Here is a 21394-nt window from a genome sequence, read left to right as displayed (position 1 = left end):
GCGAAAATCCTGCAATGATTCTTACCGTGCTGTAAGCAGACCTAAAAATGGTTAGATGGCAACAAATTAGCATAATTTCCTGTCGAATACTGATTGTTTACAAGTAAGTTCATTGACCCTGTCACCTGTTAGGGTTAGAACAAAGTAGTTTTTTGCGTGGATGTTTAAAAGGTCATAATTTAGAAACGGTTGCCCATATTAACATAGTTTCTATGGAGAAAATATAGAGCTTAGGCTAAACTATCTCCCATTTCCGGAAAGGATCGTCGTGCCTTTCCACCCTGTATACCTAATGCAAAAACACCTAAGACGTCTTAAAACTTAAATGTTCTATAGGGTGCCTACGCGGTGTAAATTAAAATAATCATACTTATGGTCTCACATAATTTATTTGTTCATATACATATGTATAATTTTGCGAATCCACTGTGCCCCGAGACGCAGCGCGGGAATTTTTACAAAATAAACATCGCCTACAAACTTACTGCTACATTTACATTAGCCGCCATTTGCAATATTGCGGGCGCCATTTTAATTGCACTAAAATAATTACTTTTTAAAGCAAAGGCGATAGACATTGTACCTTTTCCAAGCACGAAAAGTAGCATGCGATGCGTTCAAATTGATACGGAATTAGTATAGAAAAAGTATACAGATAAATCTATAGATATTCACAGTGGAACTTTCATAAACAAATTCGAGTTTGTACAAATTATTTTTAATTTAAGCAACCTTGGGCATTATACACAAATGTTAAATCTAAAATTACAATTGATACATTCGGAAATAAAACGTACACAATCAAATAATTTCTAAGAAGAACACATCGAAAATATATCAGTCTTTTACGATATACACAAACGAAATGATTAGAAACGTACAAAATGAAGTGAATATTAGTTTATGAATTGGATGATCTATACAAAACAATTCCAGCATCGTATTGATTGCTCGAAGCAACAATCACATTACACAGTAACATAATAGGCTAAGAAAATGATTATTAACAATATTTGGTTACCTAAGCTTACGGACATTGTATAAGAGATCGTTAATGTGCGTTAGAAACCTTCCAGTAAACTGTTATGTGGCAAGGAGTAAGAAAAAGCTGCCTTATTTCCAAATATCTAATATCTATTTTGCCGTTCACCCGAAAAAGACGAAGATGCGGAAGTATGAAACATTCGTTTCGCTCGAATGTAATAACTGCCTTTTCGGACGGACTGCAAGATGGATCGTGGCGGGCTCCAGTAATTAAAACACGGAATGGACGTCATAAAATAAATTCTACCTAAATACTAATAAACGTAAAAGATAATATAAAATAAAAACGGAATAAAACAAATAACCATCAAATTGGAATGGACGTTAATACAATTTCACATATACGCCATTTCATTCAGTGTATTATAACAGTAAAAGTAAATCAAATAAAAATTGGAATGGACGTTAAATACTTTGCCATTAATATGATGAAACGTAAAATGAAATATTAAAGCCTTCTTATTCAAGTGGCATTATAGATTTTATAAAGCAATGCCTCGGTCCTCAATTCATTAACGAGTATTAAAATTTCGCTATATAACCTCAATTTAACAATTATCTCATTAACTACGTACGTTTCGTATTTTATTGTTTGTTTTATAGCCAAGACAAACGATTGGCAGTTACATGAACGACCGTGTTACTCGTTCAAGATAACTAAACAACTGAAAATGCGTCTTTTGTATCCTCAATGACGTTTTAGCAGTTGTCTAGTAGACTTCTCGAGTAGTTACACGGCTGGCATACAAGGTTCTTTACGGGAATCACTGGAATTCTCTTCTCCATTAAGTTCGATTCTTAGACGCGTCGTATTTCCTAAGTTAGAAGCTCAACTTTAACACTAACTTATACGTACATCGATAGGTATAAGTAAGTAGGTATATTGTATAAAATTAGTGAAAAACCTAAAAATCTTACTCGATACTAGGCAAGGGATTACGGTAAAAGATTAAACAACGTACTACACTTAGAGATAGCTTAAAGTAGGGTTACAGAGGCATTGGAACCTTCAGTTAAGTCCTTAGTCACTGGAAAGTTCATTTAATGTATTATTTTAAAAGTAATTATTTAAACAAAGAAAATATTAATAAATTCGCGGTTTAACTTTTGATTAAACCGAGTCACACGTTCATTACTTTTATCTTATTTAATTTCAATATTTCATCCGCACTGTAGTTTCGCAACACGCCCAAAATTATGCAAATTATTTTTAAACTACCCTCATATTCATTAAAACATTACCACACCGACAAAACATTTTTTTCTACCTAAATATAGATATGTCATCGAATCACGTTCATCTAGAAGCAAGCAGTGATAAAAACTACATAAGTAATTTAAGTATTAAAAGAAAGGTACGTCTGAAAAACAAGTGTAAATGTCTGAGCAAAAGAAAAAAACTTAGCTACATTAGTTAGCTTGCGTTAAAATTAAGGGGTCGCAATGGGTAACTTTCATTGCTATAATTTTAACGATTATAGTTGAACTCTTTCAATAATAAGTACACTAAATCCTACTTTAACTCATATACAATAAAGTCCATACTTCCATTTCAATATCAAATTGACACATCCAAGTTTCCCTATTGCGGACCCTTAATTTAATTAATTACTGGCTGTCATAAAATTGGGTGTACAAAAAATAAAAAAAATTACACCACATACAACTATGTACACAAAATTATGTACTACACACGGGACCGACACATAATTTCATTTCACACGACACAGCCGATTCGTCTAATGATTAACGTGTATTGCAATAATGAAACGTGTTACCGTCTTTACACTACTTAACATATTTAACACACGATATGAAAAATAAACTTCTAAATTACAGCTGCAATAACTATTTATACATTTTACAATATTATGTAGTATATGTGACGACCAGAGATTATTATTACGCGTAAAGTCATCTACCCGCCTGTTGCAAGAACGCTCTGTACGATGAAATGAATGAAAATGGTATCGCGTTGTACGACTAATTTTAATGAAGTCCCCATTTAATCCAGGGCTTCCTTAAAAAGTGTAAAAAGCGTTCCTGCACAGATCGTAGTCTCTAAGCGCACTGTTTTCATTTACTAATTACTTTATCCGATAGCAAATTATACTTTTGGCATAATATTACACTGACTTTTAAATACCGTCCTTTGATCTGTAATATTTTAAATGCATCTATACTTCAACCGTTTTATATGGAATTTAACATTAACTGTTCCTATTCGAAGACAAAAATAGCATGAACAGCATCGTATAATATCATAAGGAGATACGGGATTAAGTATTAATAGTTATTACCCTTCCGACTCACAATCATGTTTTTTAGTGGTCACATTCATTATATATACCTACGTCATAAGTAGCGTTCCTAGGCACTCATACATCTTTACCTCACATAATGGTATGCTACAACATTGAATTAACAATATTATGGTAGGTCGAACATCACTACGATACAATTGACAGGGTGTGCGAGCCAGAAATTACTAACTTTTGCGAACATGTTACTCAACTTTCACAAAACATGTCAATAAAAGTTACGGAAAGTATAATAATAAATTCACGTTCTAAAAGTTAATACTCGATCGTGGATGATTTGGAAACTTGAATGACGTTTAATGACCAGAGAGACGTCTAAAATATAAACAAAATGTACAATTTCGGGGCAAAGTTAGAATAATAGTTTGAATAATAAATGAACTAAATTTTTTACTGGGAAATTGTCTACTGAAACTGTCAGTCAGTTAACAAAGTTGTTGGCTACATTAAAACTACTTTCGACTCGCTCACCCGTCCAACCGGTATTTTGAGAGTAAATGCGTTAAGTTAAGTACATACGTAGTGCTAAGCGTGCGTTCGACTAGACGAGTACGTTGGGCGAGCGTCAGTTGGCGTAGTGGTCGAACGAACCGAGATATTCGAGTGCGGCGCGGTAGCAGAACTCATACTGGTCCTGGAAATAGAATTAGGTTGTAAAACTTACTTTATTAGGAAACCGGTTTTATTTTCCCAAACCGGTTACGGACATTGAAGGAAAACATAAAGGATTTCTTATGTAAACAGGTTGCTGTTTATTTAGCAGCATAAAAGGAGTTCATTCCGCAGCTGAACCGTTCGCTCAGAAATTCCTTTGAAACCGTATTGGAGCGATATTTCGATTTTATAATTCGTTAAGGTTTTTATTTTGTTATGATACGACCTTGACGATCTCTTACGCTGATTGTCGTGTCACGTTGCAAAATCAGAATACCGCTCCTGAATGATAATTTTCCTTTCAGGGCAGGGGTCGGCAAACTTTTGAAGAAAAAAGCCAACCACATTACATATGTGACGCCCGCGCTGGAATGTTAATGTCTTGGTCCTTACCTCAGTCTGCACCATGGCGGGGCGCTGGGTGCGCAGCGTGCGAACAGTCTGGAATACGTCGACCACTCCCTCGTACTGCATACGCTCCAGTACCGTCGACAAGGTGATGAACACGCCGGTGCGACCGACGCCCGCGCTGTAAAAAAACAAACAATAAGAGCCCTGCCGCATTGCGTGCGTGTGTTCGAAAAACGTATTGACAACCATACGGATTTTACTTTCTGCCCATAATTTGGCAATGTTAGTCCTGATAACCTTTGACCCTCTTTTTTATGAATTCCTAACCAGACTCATTCAGGGGTCAAGGAGGCTAGAACTCACAACCTTGACTTTTTTGTTGGTTTCGTTTAGACATGCAAACATGAGTTGACCTTCGAGACTCCCTGTTTTAAGGTGCTTCGTCGCAGACATGATTATGATAAACCGGTTTAAAAACACTTATAAAACTCCATTTAGAGCCCTAAATCCCTCCCCATTAGGTTTATCCCTTTAGGTTTAGCCCATCTTGAACATTTTACCTTCCATTGTAAGTTCTGGATACATGACGCTATTCATTTAAAACTTCCCATAAAGCTAGAAAGCTAATAATTGGTATAACATTTAATAACATAGATTTAAAATCAACGGTATATTCTATAGATTTACACAGGTTACGATTCACTTAACTTTTCTTTAGGCGGAGTGCCATACAAATAGCCTTAGGCACTTGTTCGAGGAAATCCACCAATCACACCTCTTTAATACCGTCCGGACTAACTTCCGGGCATAAAAACCTTATAAAACGTACCTGCAATGCACAGTGATAGGTCCATCCTGTCCAAACTGTTCCTTGGTCTTGTGCACTTGTCCGAGGAAGTCGATGAAGCCCTCCCCGCTCTTCGGGACCCCCTGCTCGGGCCAGTCGGTGAACTGGAACTGGCGGACCGTCCTGGACGCTCCGTCGCGGGCATCCGTAACCTGCATGATAAAGCCATTGTTACCTAATGACCAAGGAATTTTTGAAAAGACTGGAGAGGAATCTATTGAAGGTACAAGTATAGTAATTTGAGCATAGTCTCTCCCAAGTTTTTGACTTGTGGGTCACGGCCGACTATTTCAGTTTGGTTCTCTCACATCCTTTTCGCGGGCCAAAAGTAAGAAACGTAAGTAAGAGCAAGTAAGAGCTTACGTGTAAGTGAGAGCTTACGTTTGGCCCGAGGAATGTAGTTTGTAGACCACTGGGCTAGAGTAACTCAAGTCTTAACTTTCAGTAATTGACATTTTTGATCTGATCCGTGAAAGTCAGTCATCAAACATTTTCATTTAGTGTATAGTAAATAAGAGAGTTTTACCTTGAATTCCCTCAAGATGTACTGAGGCATGTTGTATTCAGCAATAGGGTCCACTACGAAGCATTGGTAGCGCACAGAGCGGTCCGACGGCCAGTACTGATGGCATTTTTCCTGTAATTGATTATCACATTTAGAAATGAATACAGAACTTCAAAGGAGAAATATAAGAGGATAAATAGAAAATAAATGACAACTCACCCTGCCCATTTCCTTTAGTTTCGTTAACATCACGACGATGGTAGAATTATGTTCCCAAAGCATCCGCCAGAAATCGTCCGTGGTATCAGGCAGAGGACCCTGTGTGGCGATGTAAGCCGCTCTGTACCTATATCCATCGACGAATGAAGCGTTGATATAATCAGATCCATCCCTTGGCGTCAGACAGACCCTAGTAGACTCAAATGGCAAGATATGAACCAGTCTGTTTTTGTGCTTATTACAAGGCAAGCTGGCAGAGACGAAGCGAGTTGAGTCCGCTTTCATGTTAGCGAGCTTCTTAAATTCCAATTCCATTCCAGTGATATTCTCAATAGTATCGATACGCATAAGTTTCTGGATATGCCCGTGTAAATTTCGAGCCGGCACTTCGGTGTCACCACAGACGACAGCCTCGACTAAAGCGTCGTGGATGAAGATGTACTGGTCTTCGGTTTGGACCATGTAGTTACGCTGAGCTCGCAAGCAAGTGACGTGACCATAGATGTCTACGGTGCGCTCGTGTCGTGCCCTTTCTAGCATGGAGTCGATGACGATGAAGCAGCCAGTTCTGCCGACGCCAGCAGAACAGTGAACAACTAACGGGCCGGCATCAGGCAGGTTGAGAGCTCGCACGCGTCGCAAAAACTGTAAGAAGGGAGCCGGATGATCCGGAACACCGTGGTCAGGCCAAGCTGTGAACTGCAGCTGTTTGATCTCCCTCCGCTCAGCACCTCCATTTCTCGTGACTTGGAAAGTTCGAATGCAATAAGTGGCGAGTTCCTGAACTTCCGCGATGGTTACGGTCATCATACCATACGTTTCGCTGCCGCGGCTCGGCCAGTACTGATCGCATTTGATCCTCGTGCGCTCCTCAAGTTTGGTCATCATTACTATCGTGGACGTTCGCAGTTCCCAACACATGCGCCAGAAATCTGCGAACGTTTCTTGCAGAGGTCCTTGAGTAGCAACGTAGGCATTATGCTTGCGGTAGCCATCGCAGTAGTTAGCATTGATATAGTCGCTTCCAAGTATTCCGTCTATCGGCTGTAGGATGACTCGGCTGTGATCGTATGCGATGACATTTGCATATCGATTCTTCGGCTTGTTCACATCCATGTTGGAGTGGTCCCATGTGAACTGTTGACCTGGTTCGATGCTTTCATATTCTTGTGAGAATTTGAGATTATCATTTGACTTTAGTCTTTCGATGTGTTCAGCCAGTTCTGAGATGGGTATGGGTGGATGAGAAATCATAGCAGGGGTTTGGAAGTTAAGTCTTCGCATTTCGACGGGGTCGGACGGTGCTCCGAAGCCAACATCTGCAGCCATAAGTGGCCGTGTAACCGCAGCCTGGTCTGGTGTTTTGCATGGTTGTCTTCGCTTCTTCACAAAGAATAACATTACTAAGCAGAGAGAAAGACTCAACGCCGCAATGATAGGACCGATTATCCAAAACATGCCCGCCTCTTTTCTGTTCTCTTCTATTCTAATTTCTGGATCTCCATTAATATCTTTATCAGGGCCAGGCCTGCTTGGTTCTTCACCGGGCGGGGCTTCACGCATATCGAGAGATAAGTACTCTGAGAACGGACTCGAAGTGTACAAATGTTTCTGAGGCGTATCGACAACAGCCCTCACGAACACGCGATACTTCTTCGTTGGGTTTAGTTTTCTGTTCAAGAAACCTTCATAATTTTCATCATTTCCAAGGTGGAAAGTGTATAAAATATTTCTTTGCAAGAATTTGGCAGCTATATAAGGAGCATTTTCGTCGTCAGTACGAGCGTTATTTTTTATTAACTCGTCTGTTAGGAACTGATCTGGATTCTTATGATTATGGGCCTTATCATCGGGCACTACAACTAGATAATAATGTGAAATAGGGCCGTATTCTTCGGAAGCTTGAGGTAGAATAACTAGTACTTCATTTTCAACAACGCCGTAGAAATCAGGTTTCACCATAGGCTTTGGTGCTGCCATTTGGGTAGTGACAGTGATTTTCGTTGGCGGTCTATAAGAGTCGTCGTTGGGTATGGCACTAACGTTAACACTATATGTCGTGAAAGGAGACAAATCGTTAATCGAATGCGACGTTCTATCGTGCTTGACGATTATTTCTCTTCGAGGTATTTCTTGCGTTTGGGTCATCCCTAATGAGTCAACGAATTCTTTGATCGCGTTGTATGAAATCTTATAGCTAACAGGATTTAAGCGTAACGGCGGAGCCCAGGATAGCGTCATAGAATGCGTGGACACGTCTTGGGCTCTCAAGTATAAAGGCACTTCTTCCGGTTTCACTTTAACTGTAACCTTTTCTGATAACCTTCCAAGACCGTCAGCCGTTTTCACAGCCACACCGATAGCATATTCTGCGAATTTTTCTAAATTTTCCAAATCGGCGGAATGCGTTACATGAACTGTCTTTTGCTGCCATTCGTCTAAGTCGTCTACTGGCGTCATAGTGTAGAATATAACGTACCCTAATATTTTTCTCCTCGAAGGCACGGGTTCCCACCATACCTCAACGTCTGACTCAGATGTGGCGACAGCTTTGACCGACATGGGTGCTCTGCCAATGTCCCGTTCAGTATGCGCTGTGATCTCCTTGCTGTATGGCCCGGGCCCTTGATCTGTATAAGCGCGAACCTTGAAAGTGTAATGAGCGTCCTCTTCTAATCCAGTGAAAACAGTTTTATTAGCTGTCGTAGTCCTTTCGATAAGAGATGACTGATCGCCTTTCTTCAAGAACTCGACGTCATACTTCTTTATCTGACCGCTTCGATCGGCTCGAGTGGGTGGGTCCCAAGTGACACTAATGACATCAGGAGTTTGGAAATGATATGTAACGTTTGCCGGAGGTCCCTTGGGCGCACCTTCAGGCGTGAGCCAATACTTAATAGTTTCCTGGCCTATACCAATATGGTTACGACCAGCTATCCTAAATTCATACTGGACGCCTCTTTCTAAGTCCATGATTTTGTGCGACGTGACTTTGGTCGCAAAATTCTCTTCTTCCAAATTTTGATCCTTTATACCGTATCTAAGCCGATAACCTAGTAAGTCTCCATAGGTGTGCGTGGGTTTAGTCCACTCTAGTTCAATTGATACAATTGGCTCTCGCTCCAATACCCTGTAACAGAGACGTCGGATTAAGATCCATCAATAACAATGAATTTGTCAAATTAGTTTTGACCACACCCAATATTGATGTTGCAATTCATTGAAAATCAGGATTGGTAAAGTATCTACCATAGGGTCATTCCATAATAAACGCTACCAAGGGTTCAAAAATGAAAATTAGTTTAAGAAGTGAACACTAACCTATTTCCATAGAAAACATACCAAACCTTCATGTCAGAAAAAAAAACCGAAAAAATATCAATTTTTACATGTTTTTCATGTACTTGATCGCAACGTTTAAATGATAGGCGTAAAACTAATTTTTTACAGCGATATTGGCAAGACTAATTAAAAAGAAAGTAACTGTAAACTGTTACCAATTTCCCGCAGTTATTTCAGGTAAAATATCAGTATCAGTATCAGTATATTTATTGCATCATCATGTTGTTTTTACAAGGTGTTCAGGTATTTTATATCTGGATCAAACATGAACCCTGTTAGGGCATAGCAATCTTATAACTATATCTTATATCTAATAATTTACATAATACCATTCTTGCATAAAAAAAATAAAAAATTCAACATATAGCATTAAAAATTGGTGCAAATCATATTTAAAAATTAATTTTCAATAATACAATAATACATATCTTTAATTTTGGATGAACATCAAACATTCAAATTAATTTTATCGTAATTATATAATTTGTCTTTAAAAATATTAAAAAGCATGGATTAATCGGTTTTTAGAAGAGTATTCTAGACTGTGGTGTCAAAGTAACACCCGAAACGAAAAAGAGATAAAAGTATGTGTAACTTTTCAGCTAATTAACTATAACCAAACATATTTTGCCAAAGAAAGGCTATGATGTGAACCTATGCAAATGAGTAATAATTATTGTTTTAGCGTCTGCTTTAGTCGTATGTTTTAAAGTTTGAAGTTGTGTAACACCCGAAACGTGTTGATCGTCCGCCTGTCCGTCCCCGGCTTTTCTCCGTGATGGTTAGTGCTAGAAAGCTGCAATTTGGCATGGATACATAAATCAATCATGGCGACAAAGTAATAACACAAAAACTACAAAAAAAAAACATTTTTTTAGGTAAGCTCCTGTACAAAATATATTTAATTTTTTTCGACTTTAATCCTGTGATGTGGGGTGTCGTTGGATAGATCTTTCAAAATGAATAGGTATCACCATCAACCATTTTTTGATTAAGTGAATATTTTCGGAAATATTCGCATCGAAAGAAAAATAATTATCATATCTTCGAGAAACAGTTTTTATTGTTAAGATTAATGTATTTTATAATAATTCAGCATTTATTACTTATGTTTTTAATCGAATTTATTAAAAAGACAATAATTTCAATAAAATGAGCCATAATTTCGTATAAATCTGTCTTAATTTCGTACTCGTAACACCCGAAACGAACCATGAGTAACACCCGAAACAGGTAATTTATTTTATTAAAATTAATTGAAAAGTGATACTAAGTGTTACTTCAGTGTTTCAGTAGACTATACTAACTATTGTTACTTGACATAAATAAAACTGGAGGTTACTTGACAAAATTCGCTAAATTATGCATTTTGATACTGATGGTCAGAAGGTATAGGCCAATTCCCGTAACGCCCGAAACAGCTACTTTTTAATGATTCTCTCGTTATTGCTCTTATACTTTAATTGTGTGTGTACAGGAAAAGAAAATATTATCAAAGTAGTAGATGAATCAATAGTTATAACCTCCTAGTTCCTGTTACAATATCGAATAGAACCTTATTTTATGAGTTCAAGTGTAACACCCGAAACGGTGGAATGACCCCATAGGTAATCTAACTTTGCCGTTGGTGCTCAACAAAATATTTGCGAAAAAATAGTTTAAAAGTAAAAAAAAATGAAAATTTTACTAAAACTCATTCAAAAACCTAAATGTTGGATAGGTCCATGAATCCGATGATACAATTTATAGCGGAATGATTTCATGCTAGTTAAGGCTAAGTCATCGAAGTACTAGGCGAGTTTGGTTTGTATTTTTGCCAACCCTTTTTTTCAATGAACTTCAAAAATGCAAAAATCTCCTCTATTCCCAATTTTTTACTTACTTGAGGTTGACCTGGGGCCTGTTTGGCACCCCGCCGGGCGTCTTGACAGACACCGGCGCGCTCCTATCCCCGTCCCCCTTGCGCGTGAGCGCGGCCACCTGCACGTTGTACCGCGAGTCGGGCTGCAGCCCTGATATGTTCAGTTCTAGCGTCGTGTCGTCCATTACGTTGAAACGCATCGGGTCGTTGAGTAGGCCCTTGCCCTAAGGGAAAAAATTTGGTCAGTTTGATTGTTGATAAGGTCAGTTGGGGCAAGTGCTCTTATTGGATTTAACTGACTACTCAAAGTGTAGGAAGGTATTTTGTAATGGGTAGAGATCCTTTCGCACTTTTTTTACTGGGAAATGCGGCAGGCATTCAATTTTAGGGAAATCCCATTTAAAAAAATTATACCGTATTCAAAGAATTTTAACTGATGAACTTCTTATGTAGTCCCTTGAGTGTCTAAAATCATAACTAACAAACAACGCATGCCCTCACAAGGGAATGTCGCAATTCCATCCGTGTTGCAGGGTTTGTATTAAATATTGAAACAACAGCGTTGAATTTCCTACTTTTTGAAATACAGTTACAAGCATCCTTACCTCTTCACGAACTTCTTGTACATGCACATGGTAGCCTCTAATAATGCCATTCTTCTCCTTCTCAGTGGGCGGCTTCCAGGTGACGTGAAGCGACGTTGAGTTGATGGCCGTCACCTTCACGTCCTGAGGCTCCCCCGGCACTGTGACCATACAACAGAATGTTTCACAAGCGTCCCAGCACTCCTCTAATACAGACCTAATGCCCTATCAGCATCTACGGGAGCGTGCTAGAAAACTACCTAAAGCTTCAACTCTTAAGGGCCTAAATTGGAATAAGCAACGAGGACTGCATCGGAAATACGCAGTGAGTGCGGTCGGTAGGCGCCGTCGCAATGCTGATAGAGTACTTCGGTCCAGGCAAGTGTCTACACGAGCCTTTCAGCATCTCGATCGGGCATTTGAATACCAACACACACTTATATATCATTTACGCCCTTTTACATCACCATAACCAATTAAAATCCATTACCTTCCAATCCACATCGTTAAGAACAACTAAAATTGTCAAGCAGTTCACAAAGAGTAAACATTTAGTAAGTTTTCATCTATAGTTTTTCCAAAAGCAGCATTTGTTTTTCAAAATTCACACACTGCAAGGGATACATGCTTGGGGGCGTAAGACTTGGGAGCATCGGTTGCAAATTACAAGGGGACACGCCAAGTCTTCAAACCCATCGATACTCAAGACATGCGTCTCTCAAAACGTTACCGCTTGCAGTCTGCGTAGAAGAGTTCGTTAGGTTACACGCTAGGAAGATCAATCTACGTAAAGCTTAGGCACAAGCACAAACGCACATCTAAACAAGCACTATAGTAAAGTGTACTCACTCCTTACGGCTGTACGGGTTACCAGCGGCCCATACAAAGTCAGTGACGAGAGAAAAAAGAGAAAAACGCATTCAAATACATTTAAGACAAATTGTGCGAACATTGCAGGGCGAACGGAACTACTAAGTGAGAGATTACGAGTAGAACGCTTGTCGGCAAAATGGGGGGTGCTCTTATTTCCTTGTGTATTTTGAGCTCTTTAGGAGGCGCATTCGGGTTAAGCCGCTTGGGACACCGGCGTCACTCTAGGTTCGCGTGCATTGCCTTTTTCTGTTCACTACTACGTCGAACAAATACGAGAGGGAATTCATTTCTCGCATGGAGCTAAAATGTCTTTGGAAATGCGCGAAACATTTTCTTGTCGCGACGAATATTCTTTGTGGGTGTAAGTGAATTATGCGGGGTTCGGGGTAGGTAAGTTCATTTTTTCACACGAATGTATGGCTCCGTTCTCCCGGAGGAGTTGTTCGAATAGAAAAAGGCTTTGCAGTTGAAGTTAATTAGTCCCTCGGCGCTGAGAAGTCACTCACACGCACATGTATTGATTAACGCGACGGCGGCGGTGGTCGTGTGTGGTGGTTGCTGTGTGCGCCATCTCTCTGTGTGTGGTGCCTCGTTCCTTGTGTTGGTATCTTCTGTGATGTTTGTGGCAGTGTCAGAGTGTCATTGTCTCGGCGTGTTCCGCTTACAATGTTCAGTAAAGGGTCAGAAACTGGAGCAATCGTTGCCGAAATGTCTCGTAGCGTTCTTTGGACCGGCTCGTAGTAAACGGCGATAGCGTACTTTAAGGCATAGTATTGTATGTCACAATATCTAGTGTGCATGCACGACAGAAAGTCTGATAGATAATACAGAAGAAGGAAGGAAGAGACAGAAATCGCTACTTGCAAGAAGTTGTAGCTTGAGAGCGAGTTAAATAGATAGAGACAGAGAAAGACAAGAAAGTGTGCGAAGTCTAGTCACTGAGCTGAGCAGTCGAGTACAGGCGAAGAGCGTGGCACGGATCTATCCTTCGGATACCGCTAGTGCAGCCAATGGGAAATGGAAAGAGAAATTTTGGTCGGATCCTCGGGACGGGAGTCGCTTCGATCCGCAGCCGTTCCGCTAATAGTAGATAGTATAGAGTACAGTGAGTAGAGAAATTGTGAGTTGAACATGCGCGCGTGTGGTGTGGGGACGGTATTGGTATTCAAATGCGGCGCTCGGGCCGGTGCGTGTTGGCAGTATGGTCGCGCAGAGGCGCGCGCGCGGCGCGGCGGCGCGGAGGCCGACGCACCGTATGCGTTGCCGCTCGGGCGACCATTACGCTCTTGTGGTGTCACGCACTCGTTCTCTCACCTTGTGTCGTCGCTAAGTGCTGAGTGCTTCCTAAAAGTGCAGTCTATGCCCCACGCAATCAAACTAAAACTATCGATTGCGTGCGGCAAGACGTACCTATCTGGTGCCCAGTGAAATAAACTGAACGAAAACGGTGCTGTGTGGGTAAATAAAGCATGCAAAATTGTGTCCATCGCTAAATACTCAACAATAAGTGTGCGCCAAAATTAATAGTATAATAGTGCCGTCGAATATACCAGGTGCAGTATAAACTTTGCATTTCAGTGAGTGCCATCTTATGCATCGAGAATCAACGCGGCAAAATAAATCATTACATGTGACAGTGAGTGGAAATATCGACTCTACGCCGCTAGTTATAGCGGCTAGAATACAGTGAAAACATGGTCATCTGTGACATGATAATACATGGAATTATCGGCAAGCATAGTAAAACGTTGTTACGAGAATAAACCTCCTTGATTAGATTCCTGCTATGTGCTCTCAAAAAAGGAACAAAAGAAAAAATGACATTAGTAATTTTGATAGTAGTAGCGCTTAGGAATTTGAAGTGATAATGAAATTATCTTTGAACAGAATGTTAATGAATTTTTCATTCAAGTTGCCCACCACCAATGTTAGTTAATATGTAAACATTTTCATAAACCAGTAAACAGCTTAAATGGAATCTATTTGCTATTATTACTGAACGCACATTGTCAAGTGTCGTATAGATTCCATTCAATCTGTTTCATTCAAACAAGTCAAAATCAAAACCATTCATAAGACACGTCATCTGTAATTTCGTTTATTTTAATAATAACTTATGAATGATTTTGATAAACCCATATACCAAAAACTCCCAATTTAGAACCAGAAAATACCAATGTTAATTATGCAGATTATTCATACATGATTATAAATAACATTTGAGCTTAGTTAAAATTAAAAAAATAAATATGTAAATGCAATATCAGGAAAAGGTGAATAAATACTTTTTATTATGTAGGTAGGTACCTTAAATTATTTATAATTAATATACAGTTTCAAATGATAATGTATGTTATTTTAAGTATTCCCTTATTGTTGCTTTCATTTTCCTGATATGGCGTAACCAAAGGCGAACAAAACTCAAGTAAAATAATTATCATATTGGCCTTTGGGTCAAGGATCCTACAATTTAACGAGTTAAGTCTTATATTAATTAAAATTTAATTTAACTGATGAACTAATTATAAAATTAGTTTCAAAAAAAATAATTGAGTAGAGCATTATTCTAAATATTTAGATACTTAGAATGGTGCTCTCCTCGTATCACAGGATTAGGTTTGAATTAACCCTTATATTAGACCGTATAGGTTTTTGTCATTTGTGGTAAAAAAAATTGATATGCTTAAAAAAGTGTTAACACACACGTAATATCGTCGCGTATAGTATTACAATTATGTTTCCATCTCACCCGGTGAAAACCCTAAGTATGTACGAGTATTACCTTATGATTTTATTTATTTCAAAAAATCTGTCTCAAAGCGTCCTGGCTTTAGAATATAGTCAAGTGCTCATTAAATTGAGTGATCCTTTCAAACGGCCGAGATAAACTTCCAGCTGTTACAAAGATTTGCTACCATTCCGGTCCCCTTTTCATAAACCGTGCAATGAAGTAGATATGTTACTGAAAATATTTTGCTAATGAAAATGCTACGTGGTTTGAGTCTGTATAACCAAAGTCAAACCTATCAAATACGATCAGCGACATAAACATACATTTTGTCGAATAAAATCGCCGATTTATTTAATTTGATAGGCTCAACTGGTATACTAAGTTCTTACTTTATCGTTTAAGAGATGTTAGAATGGAAGTTTATTTCAACCGCATAATAACCAAAAATACAATTTAGATCCATTAAATGCATAGAAACGTACCGTCTTCGTGCGTGCGCACAGTCACGGGATAGGAGGCGGGTCCGTCCCCCACGCTGGTCCCGGCCAGCACCCAGATCCGGTACTCGGTCCAGCGGCGCAGCTCGTCCAGCTCGAAAGACGTCTGGTTAAGCTTCACGACCGTCGCCTCCGAATCCCCCCTCCCGCTCTCCACGCAAAGCAGCTTGTAATACGCGATCCGACCGTTCGCGCGCTCCGCCGGAGGCGGCTGCCACGACACGCGAATCGCCGTCGGCGATACAGCCACGGCGGTCACATTCATCGGCGGCGCTCCGGGAACTAAAATTCGCTCAAAAATAAACTCCTGCAACTCAAACGGGCCACGCCCAGTTAACCGCCCTAACCGATGCAATCACTGAATGCGATTGAAACAAAACAGTGCCCAGAAATAAAATGAAAGACGACTGTAAGTCGTTAAAATAAATCGAGCATGCACATTTTTGTTAGTGTGGTGTGTGTGATCCGCTCGCCCATACATCTCTATGTGACATCCGTCATACTTTCTCCTGTTGGAATAAAATTGTGCTCATTATGTTATGGCTGACGACACGAAAACATGATTTCCCATGATATTTCCACGATAGTGATGACTTCCCATGGTCAATAAGGGTCTTTGTGGCACGTTTATCCCATGGTGAATAATGATCCTTGTGGCATGTCATTCGTGTCGTTGGCAGTGGGATTTAAACAAAAATAATATAAATCAACTTGAGGTGTACACCCCTGTTAAAACTCGGACCTACTAACGACATTAAGCTACTACTAGGGTAAGGTGAACGCACATTAAAATTAAAATTCACATCATATTGAACTGTTTTTCCATGAGACGCGGCGAAAAAAGTATTCCAGTTCCATAAGATTGGCGATAAAATAGTCAATTGCTTTAAATAAAAGATTTCATCGCTGATAGTATGAAATTTCAATTCCGTGTCAGTGGTTGTTAAATTTGTGCGACCACATTACCGTTTCGACAGATTTACAATTACAAAACACAGATTGTGATAAAACTTGGTGCTTGTGCTGTAATACTGGCGGCGTGCCGGGCAGGTGCTTTATGTGAAATTACATTACGATTTACCTGTAAAACTTAGCTTAGTAGCAGACAGAAAACATACCACAAGAGTAGTGAGAACAGCACATTATTTCATTCAAAGTTCTAACTAAAATTAACCAGTGCAAAAATAGATTCTTTCAAAATATCTGTTTCATTACTCTTGAAACGATTTCTTTCTGCTACCACACACTTGACTCTCACACTGTCAAAGCAAGGAAACGGTCGAAACCTCACATATATTAACTAAAATCTCGTAATGTAATATCGCGGGAGCGTTTTCCCCATTTCCCTACAGAAGTTTTTTCCCCGGGTTAATCAGGTCCTTTGCCGGTTGTAATTTTATTTCCGCACTTAGCGAGTTGAAAAGAAAGCAATTGGTACACGGGGCTTTGTTCGCGTGGAACATGCATACGTCGACCAAAAAGAAACAATAATTCCTACGTCAGTTGCAACTTTAAAAAGAAAATTTCTACAACTGATAGGACTTTAGTATCGAATAGTCTTATCTTGGAAGCGATCGGAATGAAATTGAATTTTTATCGTAAAAGCAAACAGAATTTGAATTATTCCGATGCTGTTCGGTAGGAACTTTAAACTCTACATCGCTTTATAGACTCATAGCGCACATTTATTATTCCTGTCTGTTCGTTGATTGCTTTAGAAATTCATGTTCATCGTTGAAATTTCGGATAGAACGCTTACTTGTTACTTACTTCAGTGCATGTCATTTGTTTTTTCCGCGCTTCACTTTTATTGTGTATATTTGTTAATGAACATTACGGGTACAATTAATTGACTATGCTGTTAAAACTCAAAGTAGATGTCGATAAGACGAATATCATTACGATTACTTATCTGAAAAACACTCCCGCTTGCACATCAAATCACATAACCAACAAGTGAAGTCCCGAGCCGTTTCCCACAGTCACGTCACACGCTCGTCCACACCGGGCATACCATATTGCTTTGTCCTGACGGCGATGGGCGGCGTGGTCGCGCCCTCACCACGCTGCGAGCGCGCCGCGAGCCAGATGTAGTACAGTGTGTTCGGGTACAGCCCGTTCAGGGTGTAGGTTTCCGTGATGGGTATGCGTCTGAGTAAGAAAAGGTTCTTAGTCTAGTTGGTAGTCCTGCCCCCGAGCTGATGATCGTGAATTCTGATCCCTATGTCATTTATTTGTGTGGTAGGCATTATAAGACGAAAGTGAACATCTATCTGTCTTAATCCCTGCACTTCAACGGCTTGCTCCTTGCTATTTTCTTGCCAAATACCATCCACTTTCCAAACTTCAAAAAAAAAACTTGCCAAAGCCTTATTGCTTAAGCATTTGCTTATTGTTTCTTTGGAAATTGGTTTATTTTCACAGTGATAAAATTAAATCTGTTGATAAGATATGTATTATGATACGACATAAACATTAAGTATCAAGTTGTTTAACACAGATTTAACGTTATTAGATTAGAAACAACAAAGAGATCATCAAATTGTGATCGGGCGAAAAGGTGATAGTACATTATCACGAGATGGTAACAAAACAACACCACTTTCACGAAGTCCAAATTCAAAACCCTCGCTAATCCATAAAAAAAAAAACAACAGTCTCATAAACAAATTGCGTCACTTAAAAAAGTTCCGTCGCAAAATGCGCGTCATCGCCGAGCTCAAGTCACTTCAACTCATCAAATTTAAAAACCGCCATTAAAGTGGTCATTAAGTTAAGGGCCCTTTTAGAACGAAGGGCCTGTTAATTTTAATGCACATCGCATAGTTTCATAGCTCGTCTCCTTAATAGCGGCATCAATCTGCCCGCTCCATTTGGTGGAGTAAAATTTTAGCGGCGCTGTGATTGCTTTTGTTTTGGATGCTTGTCGAATTTTTGTCTACAAAGCTTCTCCGTAAAGCAATTTTGAAATGACGAGCTGTGAATGGAAATTAGAAATGCAGACGCAGTTAAAGATTGTTTACTACACAAACAAATATTGTGATTAATTATTGAGTATGTCTCTCTCTCTTATAATATACTGGGTGGCTAAAAAATTACTGTATTCCCGTTGCCAGAGAGGTTTTTGGGATTATACTGAGCAACTTTTACTATAGGACCAATCGCGAAATCGAGAAAAAAAAATTAGGCTGTTTCATACATTTTGGCTGGTCCATTTTCTATGGGAGGGTACGAGGGAGATGCATTGTGAGTTAGTTTACGCAGTCGCTAGCGAATAAGGGGGTGGCAGACCCTCAACACGCACGCTCTTACTTAAATGCTCTACCTACAACATACTTACAAATCTTTTTTTTTGTTTAGCCGTACGCCTGAAAGGTACTTAGGTAAAGGTAGGCAATAAATACTCACTTTCTGTGGTGCTGCTTGGCGTAAGTGTCGTTCCAATACAGCTCGTACGACACGATATTGTCGCCGGCGTGCGCCGGACGACGCCACGACAGCGTGACGGACGTCTCGCCAGCCTCCACCGCCACTAGGTTCGACGGTTGTGATGGTACTCCTAAAACAATGGGTGAAGGGGTACGTTAAACACTTATTGACTACGCGTTCCATGTTACGCATGTATCCACATTTCAACGGCTTGGGGACAAGATAGGAGATAGAGCACGTATACACTAGAACGCACAGCGTGTCCGTACGTTTCTTAATACTGATACATAGCATTTACTCGTTCTACAATTATAAACTTGGTCTCACACATTTTTCGTAACATTATAAATGTTTTAAATAACATCTTAGTTTCAAAGAGTAAAGAATTTTCATTTGTGAGATGCATAATACATTAATTCATTCGTCGACATTTACCTTGCTGAGTTTTGACCTGCACGGGCGCGGAGATGGGCCCAGGGCCGACTGAGGTGAACGCTTGGACTCTGATTGTATATACTGTGTGCGGAGTCAGCTCGCTTATCGTCGTCAGGTGACTGTTGTCCATCTAAACAGAAGGCGAATCAAATTAGTATTACAATACGTACAATTGAAATGCATAAAGTGCTTTCAGACCTGGCGAAGCCTGGCCTTAAGGGTCATTTAAATGTAGCGAGTCTTTCGGATCTGAATCCAAAAAGTATATGCTTCCGAATGCGCGGTTAATTAGCGAATATTTGCTTCTAGTTTAGTAGATATTAGTAATTTTCAAAATGACCCCGCTTTCGTAGTTACTCCATTGCATTTGATACAATAATTTAATTACATAGTCGACTTGATTTTTATTTATGAAAATATTCAAGTATAATTAAGTCTATCTAATATAACACTTTCGATGCCGGGCGCCCCGTTTTCAGTACAAAATGAACACACATACGTGTTTTTGGCAGTGAATGTGTTAAAAAGAAAATATCGTCAACCTTCGGATCAATTCGTTTTATGTAGCCTAGTACCTCCTACAGATCGGTATTTCTTCTTAAGATCCCAGATCGCAATAACGGCTAGCGGTTTAACAGCACTAAAGAAATTAAAAAGACTGAAGTAGTTTCTCTGACCGATTGAGCTCAATCGAAACCATTAAAGACTACGAGAACCGATCTATGTATGTAAGTACTTATCTATCTAATGTACTGTCTAGATATATCTTTTAAAGTGCAAGCAATAAGCGTAAAGTCAAGCGAAAAACGACATGAGACAATTGCCGATCCCAGTATGTATTGAAATGAAAATCTTTATTTTCAGACAACTATTGGCCCATAGATAAATACCTTAAAACTAGCATACTTATACAAATATATCTTAAAAACTAAAACACACACTATGGATGCGATGCATTTCGCAACCGCGCTGTGTCAGGGAGGGATTATGTGACGTGTGTTTTCAAGAAAAACACAATTAAAATATACCGTCAAAACAGGGATAAATTATTTGGGATTAGTTGATAAACTCATACCCATGTAATTATAATTAAATATCAGAAACTTACCATTTGCGAATGCCACGACTGTAGCGTCTGTGAAGGATCTGTGGTGTAGTAGATTTTGTAGCCCTGAAAACAAAAGGTGAACATTAACTTAATAGACATAATTGTGGTTTTGAAAATCTTTGTATTAAGATGTAGTGTGATAAAAAGAATAAGGTGGCTGACACCGTATCACTTTATTTTTCTGTGCTTATATCTAACAAGCGAGATATAATCGTAACGTAACTAATTGGAGATATTATCTAACGCTTTTAATTAAAATTGAGGATTGACCTGCCGGCCTAGCCAAGGTTACAATCGCTATCGCTTAGACAACGAAAAGCTTTATGCCTTTCTATCACTCTTCTATATTAGTGCGACAGTGACAGTTGCGTTTCGATCGCTACGGAGCATAAGCGATTGGCATCTTGGCTACGCGGCCTGGTCTACTCTCGTAAGACCCAGGCAAATTTTTGCGCTTTTGAAATTGGTTTTCTTTTCATCACACTTGCTCGAAAACGATCTTATTTCATGCAGGTGTAGGTAGACTGGTACTGAAGGACAAAGGCCATACAATGTAGTTCCTGTGAGAGTTATGGATAGTGAAAAAAAGCTAG

The 21394-nt window shown here is 39.4% G+C and overlaps 1 protein-coding gene across 5 annotated transcripts in view; it reads right to left on the bottom strand.

Moving 5' to 3' along the window:
• Window positions 1-370: 370 nt before the first annotated feature.
• LOC134795287 (tyrosine-protein phosphatase Lar) overlaps window positions 371-21394 on the bottom strand; it is a 646064-nt gene continuing 625040 nt past the window's right edge. For 3 of the 5 annotated variants that reach the window (XM_063767084.1, XM_063767085.1, XM_063767086.1), the window contains 12 exons: window positions 20802-20864; window positions 19694-19823; window positions 19238-19388; window positions 17844-17980; window positions 15815-16111; window positions 11750-11889; window positions 11166-11368; window positions 5942-9071; window positions 5744-5854; window positions 5200-5369; window positions 4413-4548; window positions 371-3999 (listed from right to left, as the gene is read on the bottom strand). In XM_063767084.1, the coding sequence (XP_063623154.1) occupies window positions 3931-3999; window positions 4413-4548; window positions 5200-5369; window positions 5744-5854; window positions 5942-9071; window positions 11166-11368; window positions 11750-11889; window positions 15815-16111; window positions 17844-17980; window positions 19238-19388; window positions 19694-19823; window positions 20802-20864 (4737 nt within the window). In that variant the 3' untranslated portion in view covers window positions 371-3930. The remainder of the gene's footprint in view (window positions 4000-4412; window positions 4549-5199; window positions 5370-5743; window positions 5855-5941; window positions 9072-11165; window positions 11369-11749; window positions 11890-15814; window positions 16112-17843; window positions 17981-19237; window positions 19389-19693; window positions 19824-20801; window positions 20865-21394) is intronic. The other 2 variants (XM_063767087.1, XM_063767088.1) reach the window with 1 other exon arrangement.

This window comes from Cydia splendana, chromosome 12, assembly GCF_910591565.1.
Source record: "Cydia splendana chromosome 12, ilCydSple1.2, whole genome shotgun sequence".
Classification (NCBI taxonomy): Eukaryota; Metazoa; Arthropoda; class Insecta; order Lepidoptera; family Tortricidae; genus Cydia; species Cydia splendana.
Note: the sequence above shows the minus strand (reverse complement) of the source record. Positions and strands in the feature narration are given on the sequence as shown.